The following is a 10,113-nucleotide window of genomic DNA, read 5'->3' as shown; positions in this document are numbered from 1 at the left end:
CTCCCGAAGGAAAAAAAAAACTCGATGAAATTTGCATAATTGCTGATTTCAACTGTCTTGAACTCTTGATGCTGTCTTTTGATGGTTAAACTGAAGCTTTCCACTGCTGAGGAAAGCAGACAGCTATTGTAGAGATATTGTAGCCTGTCTGAATCCAAGCATTACCTAAAATGTTTAAACAAGTTGTTGCCCAACTTGTTATGTTTATCTATTTTTCATGAATCGTTTATTATGTAAGAGTAAGAAACAATTGTGTTATAACAAATGTTGTAAATAGCGGGAATTTAGTGGGTTTTATAGAAAATCATTAACTAATTATGCACGAAAACATTTAACTAAGAAAATTTTCATGAACATAAATACTAAAATACATGTACACATGCTCTAGGAGAACATGTCTCCACATCAATTACTTAAAAAATCACTGAATCAGTTAGTATATACTCACGGCTATGATCAACATTCAATATTCATTCAACACGATCAACATTCAATATTCATTCAACACTCAATATTCAATAGTTTAGCAATTATTTAATGGTTTATTAAAAAGAACATGATAGATAGGCATGGATTATACTCTAGAGTAAGGAGTGAACATTTGTCTTGGTGACGAGTAGTGATGCTAAATTTTTCGCTGCTAAGGCAAATAGCGGTGTTTAACGAAATTAAAGCGGCAATAGCAGAACAACTGATAATATCGAAACGTTAGACCCTTGAAAAAGCTATAGTGGTGCTACATCGGGCTATTATAAGTATTGTCCATACCAAAAAGAATGTTTTCTAGTTTTGTCATAAGCTAAACCATCTTAAATTTGACCAAGTTATATAAAAAAAAGTACCAATATTTATAGCACTAAATAAGTATTATTAAATTTATCATGAAATATATTCTCATAGTATACCTATTTAATGTCATAAATGTTAATATTTTTTTCTATACTTTGTTAAATTTAAGACAGTTTAATTTAGAATAAAGCTAGAATGATACTTTTTTTTGAACGTGTGGAATAGAGAAGATGATGATTTCTGTCATCAGCTACCAACTCAATGAAGGTCAATGACTTATGTCAGCAGAAATGATACAGAATAGCATATGTTGCACAATATATACTGACTTTTGAACAGCACTAAGCAAAGTGTGTAACCAACACATGAAATTATACTAGGAATGGTAGTTGAGCCCACAGGTGCCACACCCATCGGGGTGCGGCTCCGTGAGCCAAGCCGACTTTAGTATATTAAGTTTGCAAGGACTAGTTTGTATTTGGAAGCAATATATACTTGCTCTCTTGGTCATTGCGGGCTCTCTTGGACACTTGGGAAGCCTCGTACACTTACTAAGCATAAGTTAAGTTGAGCATCCAATCTCATTGACTTGCTCGGGTTTGCATCTTTGGAGATTCTAGTGCTAAGCTTTGAAAAATTGATCAAGTGGCACTTTGCTAAATTTGCAAGCAGGTTTGCTTGTTACTCTTGGAGGTTGACGCCTCCTAGGTGGTATGGAGCTTGTAAACTCCATTGAAGCACTACGATGAAGATTGTATAGGTGCTACGGAGATGACTTATTATGAAGGGCTCTTGTGCTCATCCCCGGCTCGCCAAAGAAGAAGGTGAAGAGCAACTCTAGTGGATAGGAAGGTAACAATTAGTTCTTTGGTTCTATCCGGTTCAAAGATCAAAAGCTCAAAGTACCAAGACAATCTTGTAGAGACAAAAGCTTGATAGAGGTGAGGTGAATATTGAGCTCACCTCAACATGGATTAGCGGTGACCGGCAAGTCATTGCAACAACAACAAAGCCTTTAAGTCCCAAACAAGTTGGGACCGGCAAGTCATTTATTCCACATGATAAATTCTTATGTCTTCATTGATGAGCTCACATTCAATTCATTCTTACTTTGTCTTGTTTACATTTCCTAGAATTGAACCACATGTCATCCTATCTTTGACGTTAAAAAATCAGACGTCTAAGATTGCTGTTTTGGTCGGTTTATTTCTATAGAGTGGGATGCCCTAAAGACATTCGTGTCAAAGGTTCCTAAAATACTGGTGCATATCGTATAGCTTCCTAAAAGCTTCAGGTAAACTACGGCGGCCGGCGGCAGAAGGGAGAAGAAAAGATGAAGCAAATACGACGCCTGAAAACGCCAGATTGTAGCAGAAAACGTTGTGGCCAGTTGCCAAATAGCGGGCGGTACGCTCAACGCTATGAGTGACGAACGCCGTCCGTCCGGATGGATGGCCACTGCACACAGAAATATAATGTAGGAGTATTTAACAGCTGCCAAATGCCAAATCAGCAGATCCAAAGTCCATACTTTGGCGGTACTAGCACCATGCCACCGTGTACCATTTAGGGTGCTTGGATTTAGTGACTAAAATTTAGGAGGTGTGTCGAGAGGATGTTCTATAGCGTGTTCGGATACTAATAAAAACATAAATTACATAATCCGTCAGTACTTCACGAGACGAATTTTTTAAGCCTAATCAATCCGTCGTAAGCACATATTTACTATAGCACCACATTGTCAAATCATAGATTAATTAGACTTAAAAGATTCGTCTCGCAAATTAGTCGTAAACTATGCAATTAGTTTCGTAATCAGTCTATATTTAATATTTCATACGTGTGTCCAAATATTTGATGGGACGACGACTAAAATTTAAGAGGGCAACTAAACACCGTCTTAACAGCGGATGAGGCGCCACTGCACTGCACACTAGCACCGCCTGTTTGGTGTGGTCTAATTAACACTCTAACCGCGTGCCTTTACTGCCGAGGGGTATGGAATACAGTACTTACACAAATACTCCAGTACATTTGCGTACTGGACTAGGTAGCGATTATAATGACGGGTACTAGTACAGCTGTAGAAGCATCAAACACCAAATGGAATTGTTGTAAACAAATAGACTGTTTGTTTATTGGTTTCAGGCAGGGTTTATCAGCCAGCTAATAGTCTTTTTTTTTTCAATACAAACCAGCACCAGCCGGACTTATCAGCTCAGAAACCAACCAACAAACAGGCCAAAAAAGAAAACACCAAATGGAAGGCATATATAATATATAAAAAATGCAGGCATGGAGCTCACTGAATTAAAAAAAAACGGGTACATAATTGGCTAGTGGAACAAACACACTGAAACAAATTAATGGACGGGGCAGAAAGAAAATGAAAAGAAAACGAGGAACATCCAAGTTAGTCAGCGCACTATGAAAATTTTGCTTACCGTACCAAGATTGCACACATTTGAACCTTACATACACATCTTATGTCTGTTCAGACATAAATTTTATAGAAATCAGTTTAATTCTACGGAAAAAATGCATGCATGCACGAATAGGGTAAAATTCTCTGCGGTTTAAACAAGCCAAATAGTGTACTGTAAGTGAACAACTCTTTTTCAATCCATTTTTTCTTTTACAAAGGCGACATGGCTGTGCTTTTTCATTTGGGAGGGGGGCCAGGCACAGCCGCGCACCGCACAGCGACAGCATGATCACGAGGGGCACGAGCACGACTCATGTGCACATACATGGCAATTGACAGGGTCGCGTCTCAACAACACGGTCACCCAGTCTCACAATCAGGACCCATCCATGAGCCTTCGTCAGAATCTAAACAAAGCCAGGAAAGATACAGACAGACGCCAAGGAGGAACAGAGAGAGAGAGGTCGACAGAAATCAATTTTCCCTTTTCCCGGTCTCGCGAGCAAGCCTCGCCATGGATATCTGCACCAGTTGCTTTCGAGCCAGATATTAGAGAGAGGTGCGTGCTTGCGTCGCGGGGAGAGCGGGTTGGACTGCGTCTACTCCCAAAACAGAAACGGAAGACGCCTCTTTTTCCACGCGCCAGTCCGCTCTGAACCGGTGAACCCATTCCTCCTCCTCTTCCTACTCCGCCACGAATAGGAGGCTCAATCAATCTCGTCCTGCTCTCCTCTTCGATCCGTCGTCGTCAGTTCCTGAGATCAGCGTCGACGAGCAGGATTTTCCGAGGTACGGTACGGCACACACTTTGCTGCCAAGCTTCTCTTTTTGAGGCGCAATTCCGCAGTTTTACCGCGGAGCTGCTGTGCAGGATTGCTTCGATCTTGGCGCATGCTGCTACTCAATTCCAGCGCAACATCGCGTCTTACCGCGTGACGCTGCGCAGGGTCGCTCTCTTCACAAGTGTTCCAGCGCAAGGTTGCTGCTTCCTGACGCGTTCTGCTGCTCCCATGGCATGGCAGGAGCAGAAGGCGCCTAGGAGGTTGGTTCCTGCTCCCGGGCGTGACCTCACACGGCATGGTCGTTGCTTCGCCGGGGAGGAGGCGCCGGGAGGCGCACGGCAGCGGGGATGGTCGATAGGAGCAGCAGGGCCGTGCTCATCGGGGTCACCGCCGGCGTCGCGGCCGCGCTGCTCGCGGCGGCGGGTGTGCTCCTGGCCATCTGGCTCTACCGCCGGCGGGCCAGCGTCGCCACCGCACGGACGCGGTCCCTCGAGTCGCCCTCGGCCACGCTGCGGGCCGACGGCGCCGGATGCGCCAGCCTCGACTCCAGCGTCTCCGTCTCCGTGGTCTCCGAGAGCGTCGCCGACTGGGGCCACCCGCCACCGCCCAAACGCGCCGCGTTCTGGGCCTGGAGAGGAGGCGGCGCCGGCCACAACGGCAGGGAGCCGCCGCCGCTGTCCGTCTCCGGGATCCCAAAATACCATTACAAGTACGTTCTACACTTCTATTCCATAGATATCTGGAACACGGAAACTTTTCCTCATCTTATCTTAGTTGAATTGAACTGTTCTGTGTGAGCTGTGAAATTACTGCCTTTAATTGGGTCCATGGCTGTGATTCTGTGGAAAGGTCACTCATATATTCCGATCAGATCATGAGGTGCAGTGTAAATATCATTTTCTGAATTGTTCCATCATGTTGCTGGTGGTTCCTGCTCAGGGATCTGCAGAAGGCTACCAGCAACTTTACCACAATTCTGGGGCAAGGATCGTTCGGTCCTGTGTACAGAGCTGTAATGGCCACCGGTGAAGTGGTAGCTGTAAAGGTGCTCGCGAGTGATTCAAGGCAAGGGGAAAGAGAGTTCCAGACTGAGGTATTGCAATCTTTTTCGGGTGCACCATTTTTCGGTTTTTTTTCTAAGGCAATTTTCAACCCAAAATGTCACATCGAATTTTGCGGCACATGTATAGAGTATTAAATGTAGACAAAAAAAACAAAACTAATTGCACAGTTAGGTGAGAAATCACGAGATGAAACTTTCAAACCTAATTAGTCCATAATTAGATACTAATTATCAAATACAAACGAAAGTGCTACAGTAGCCAAACAGTAGCCAAACCCAAAAAATTTTGGGAACTAAACGCGCCCTAAGCAATTTATCTGTATTGGTTGATGTGATGGATTTGCTAGGACACCTGCACTTTATTCAGCGAATCCTATATATTATTTGTACCTTAGGGAACAACTATTCCTGGAAATTATAGGTTATTTGTACCTTAGGAAACAACTATTCCTGGAAATTACTCCGTCTGCCTAAAAAATGCAATTCTAGAACATAGTATGTTAAACTATGTTAAGTTTGACTAAATTTAAATAAAAAGTTACTAATATTTATCGTACTAAGTAGGTATCATTAGATTGATCACGAAATATATTTTCATAATATACTTATTTGGCGTCTTAAACATTAATATTTCGAGCCATATATTTTATTAAACTCTAGGGGCCATAACCGAGAATGCATCTAGAATTGCACTCTTTTTGGGACGGAGGTAGTAGCCCGTATGATCCTGTCTGCATATTGCTGCCACTGCACTCTTAAAAATGGCTTATTCGGCTTCTTTTTTCAGCCGGAACAGTGTTTTTCTCTCACAACAATTCAGCCGGAACAGTGTTTTTCAGCCAGTTTCAGCCAAGTTTCAGACCAGCGAACGGGGCCACTAGTATGGTGCAAAATGGCAGATGAGAAATGAGCACATTCATGTTAGTTAAAAAAGAAGAAGAAATGAGCACATTCACCAAAAAAAATTAAGTTTTGCGAGTCTAGAGAGAAGCAGAAATACAACAAGACGGGTATCCTGGTGTTTGTTTTGACTGTTACTTTTTTTTTTCTTAGACACAAAGTAATTATGTTCTTGAATGATGGTCTAGCAAAAAAAGAGTTATTCAATGATGGGGCACACTTTGCCTGGAAAAAGTATGAAACATCCAAAGGAAAAAGAAAGGATTAAAAAAAATGCTGTGGGTAAAGTATGCTCAACCTGCAATACCTATGTGAAGTAGTTTGCTATGGACATTTGACTCTAATAAACTGATCAAAGTGCAATCATGGCTACATCTTGTTTGCAGGTAGCATTGCTTAGCAGGCTGCATCATAGGAATCTTGTTAATTTGGTTGGGTATTGTGTGGAAAAAGGGCAGCGCATTCTGATTTATGAGTACATGAGCAATGGGAGTTTGGCAAGACTTTTATATGGTACGGGAGACAATTTCTCTATTTTCCTGAGGTGAAGCACAGAACAAAGGAACATGATGAAATGATTTGCATATTAGTTATACACAGAGCACATAGTGTGTCAGTGCACTTCAAAGGTTCTAAACAAATTGTTTCATCATTTGGAAGGCATGCCCTTAATTACTTTCGTATCATGTCATATCAGGTGACAATAAACGGAGTTTGAGCTGGCAAGAAAGGCTGCAAATTGCTCATGATATCTCTCATGGAATTGAGTATCTGCATGAAGGGGTACGCTAACAGTTGATAATTATTAGGGTGTGTATTCTGCAAATAATGGGAATTGATGAAAGCTATGGTTATGTTTCATGAGTGCAGGCTGTTCCACCTGTTATTCACAGGGATCTAAAGTCTGATAATATACTTTTGGACCATTCGATGAGGGCCAAGGTTAGACATGACATACTTCATATTGATCATTGTAACTGCTCCATATGTACTTTTTAGGTATTATCGTGCAGCTGTCTGTTGTTTCAACTAAACCAATACTAGCTCATGATGAGTGTAAAGTTCATTGATCAACTCAGTCTGGATATATGCAACTAAAAGCAGGATTTTGTTGATGAGACAAAATACTTAGCCTGAAACTAATCTACTAGTACATTGTAATCCATCTTTTTTCTTGGTGGGTGCAGGTTGCAGACTTTGGTCTATCAAAGGAGGAAGTGTATGATGGAAGTAAGTCTGGCCTCAAGGGCACCTATGGATATATGGATCCTGATTACATGTCCACAAATAAGTTAACAAAGAAGAGTGATGTGTACAGTTTCGGCATAATACTTTTTGAACTGATAACAGCCATAAATCCGCAACAAGGTCTAATGGAGTACATTAATCTGGTAAGTTATTTTAACTTTACTGGAACTCCATACAGAATTAGAAGAAAAAAAAAGCCCTTTTCCCACTTATTCAATAGGCATTATTACTCAATGCTAGCAGGTTGGTCACTTATTGTATATTTGAGTACATGTTTTGCTTGTTCACAAGTTAGAGCTCCACTTTTGGGTCATGCACATCAGACCAGTGCCCTAGCTGAGACATTAGTCTCACATGAGCTCTGTACTGGAGCACACGCACGAGCTATGCACACTACTACAGTCCAATTAGCGCTCTACTGCACTGTGAAGCATGATGTTAGGTCACAACCTTGTTACTATCATATTGCTGTAAGATAAAGATGCCTCATAAAACCAGTCTGTGAGCAAAAGTGTCATCGGTAGTGTTGTGGAGTACTTATACTATGCATGACTCCTTTCAGGCAGCAATTGGAGGGGAGGGAAGGGTTGATTGGGAGGAGATACTGGATAAGGACCTCCTAGTAGGGAACATCCCTGAAGAGGTCCGGATGCTTGCTGATGTTGCCTACCGATGCCTTAACAAGAGTCCAAGGAAGCGCCCCTGGATATCAGAGGTCACGCAGGCCATCTCAAGGCTCAGGCAGCGCCAGCTGACAAAGTATGATGCGCTAACTCTGCCAAGGAGTGAGACCAGGACCGTCCTTAGGAGGATAGAGTACCAGCATGTGGAGCTTAGTGACCTCACCAGCATGAAAGAACTTACGCCGATAAGGGTATCATGAACTTATGAGCTTGTTCTAGTATGCATGTTGCTGAGTTAGATTTTAACTTGATAAGAAAAAACGTATCAAAATGTAAAGGGTTTAATTTGGTTCGACCTTGTTGTAGCTGTTTGATGAAAGCATCAGGTAGTTACTAGATCGTTAAAGATGTCTTGGCTGCCATGAGAGGTCTCGTTACCAAGAATTCTGTATTGACCTGAGGTTTGAAATCGTTGTAAAAAATCAACAGTAGTTGTAGTATTTGACAAGACAATGGCATCCACCATGGATAGATTACAGATTTACAGGAAATCAAAAAAGAGCGTACCCGACCTCTCGCTCTGTGCGGGGTCTGGGGAAGAGTGTTAGTGGCAAGCTTTACCCTCGCCTGTGCAATGCGATGAGACCATGACTCGAACCCCAAACCTTTCGGTCACAGACGGTAAGACTCCACCGCTTGAAATCAACCAGGAAAAAAATGTTTATAAAACACTGTAGTTCATGTGTTTCAAAAAAAAAACACCGAAAGAACTGGATGCTTTAAACCACTGAAAGAATCTTCTGTCAATTTCGTTACCATTCCATCAGTCACGGTTATTCTTGGACTGTTCTTTCTTACATTTCCAGTCAGTGGCGCGATAGCAAATGTACCTCGGAATACTACGGCTTTGTCTAGGCCCTATTTAGATTCCACCCAAAATCCAAAAATTTTTAAGATTTGTGATAGAACCGACCAATTATACAAAATTAAGTAAGAAAATCATCCACCAGAGCAGACGATTGAGCAAACTTAAGCCCGTATAACCCGGTAGTCCGTGAAATCACGAAGGATTTCAAACCAACTTGTGTCCCAGCCATGATCGTAATAAATTTAGCGGTCACCATCACACATTACATAAAAGTTCGAAATCTCAAATACATCAGAGTTTCAACATAGTTATTACAAACCAGTTCGAATTAAAGTAGCGGAAGTCATTTGTTCAAACCACACACAGAGTTTAAATAGAGTGCCAGCGAATGATCATCTCCAACAAAAGCATCAGGTGAGACGTAAGGAATGACCATGCCCATGGTCCTAAGCATCACCCATCGCAGGATAAAGGCAGTTGATACAGTAGCCGTAATACATCTGCCCATCTGCAACAAGTGGGAATAAAACCCTGAGTACGAGAAGGTACTCAGCCAGACTTACCCGACATAACCGAAAATAAATGACACCAAGGATTATGAAGGGCTTTATAGTAGGGTAGCTGACTCATTTGCAAAAAGAAGCATTTTTAGCACTTCAAGAACCTTTCTAAAAGCATTATTGTCAAGTTAATTATTATTAACCTGTCAACTAAATTTGCACCTATACTAGAGTAAATATGTGATTAAGCAGATAATGATAACCAATGATCATTAAACAACTTCCATACTGTCATATTCATTATAACTGTCCAGGTGTTCCATAACATTTACTACGATGAAGTAACTCAAGTCAAGTGCTCACTATCCAGGAGCGATGGCGATTCGAATCGATTCCTAACCAGCTGGTGATTTGTTCCTTACACAAACCTCACTCACCTGCTAAAGTGAGATATTGATCACCGAGTCAACTTTCCAGGAATCTCGAGTTTGCCAGGAACCACATGTACCCGGGGGCCGACCGACTGCACTTTGGTCTTATCATCCCGCCCCCGTGTCCTACCACACCTGCTCCGGTACAGTGCGTTGCGGGCAATCTACTCGGCCCAAAAAAATCTCCCAGCTTCGCGGTCGGAAGGTACTTTATTCGGCCAGCTAAATGTAAGGCATGCATTCAACATGACTCGAGGCCCAACAACGGTCGGTCCTTAATCGACACAGACGGAAAGCACTACAGTCCAAAACTCTGCAAGTCTCCGTCCGGTCTCAACTTCATTTAACACTTAGTTATACCATGACTTCATAGTCATCCAAGCAGATCCAGGTAACCACCTATAGCTCGCAGGTGACAGGAAATCACCTGACTTCTACCGGTCTAAGCCAGCTAAGCATTGACTCGACTGCGGATACCAGGGTA

General features: G+C 42.2%; 1 protein-coding gene across 4 annotated transcripts; it reads left to right on the top strand.

Moving 5' to 3' along the window:
- The first annotated feature begins 3,638 nt into the window (after positions 1 to 3,638).
- On the top strand, positions 3,639 to 8,316 carry LOC136527383 (calcium/calmodulin-regulated receptor-like kinase 2). 4 transcript variants are annotated; one of them, XM_066520094.1, is made up of 9 exons: positions 3,639 to 4,003; positions 4,086 to 4,161; positions 4,237 to 4,705; positions 4,936 to 5,089; positions 6,346 to 6,472; positions 6,657 to 6,742; positions 6,830 to 6,901; positions 7,147 to 7,350; positions 7,770 to 8,316. In XM_066520094.1, the coding sequence occupies exons 3-9, from the start codon at positions 4,344 to 4,346 to the stop codon at positions 8,088 to 8,090; spliced, it is 1,326 nt and encodes a 441-aa protein (XP_066376191.1). In that variant the 5' UTR covers positions 3,639 to 4,003; positions 4,086 to 4,161; positions 4,237 to 4,343; the 3' UTR covers positions 8,091 to 8,316. The 4 variants fall into 4 exon arrangements, with proteins under 4 accessions (XP_066376191.1, XP_066376188.1, XP_066376190.1 ...); XM_066520091.1 differs by lacking the exon at positions 4,086 to 4,161; XM_066520093.1 differs by having other exon boundaries at positions 4,161 to 4,705.
- Positions 8,317 to 10,113: the final 1,797 nt, after the last annotated feature.

This window comes from Miscanthus floridulus, chromosome 19 (assembly GCF_019320115.1).
Source record: "Miscanthus floridulus cultivar M001 chromosome 19, ASM1932011v1, whole genome shotgun sequence".
Lineage (NCBI taxonomy): Eukaryota > Viridiplantae > Streptophyta > Magnoliopsida > Poales > Poaceae > Miscanthus > Miscanthus floridulus.
The sequence above is the reverse complement of the archived record's forward strand: the minus strand, read 5'-3'. Positions and strand labels throughout refer to the sequence as shown.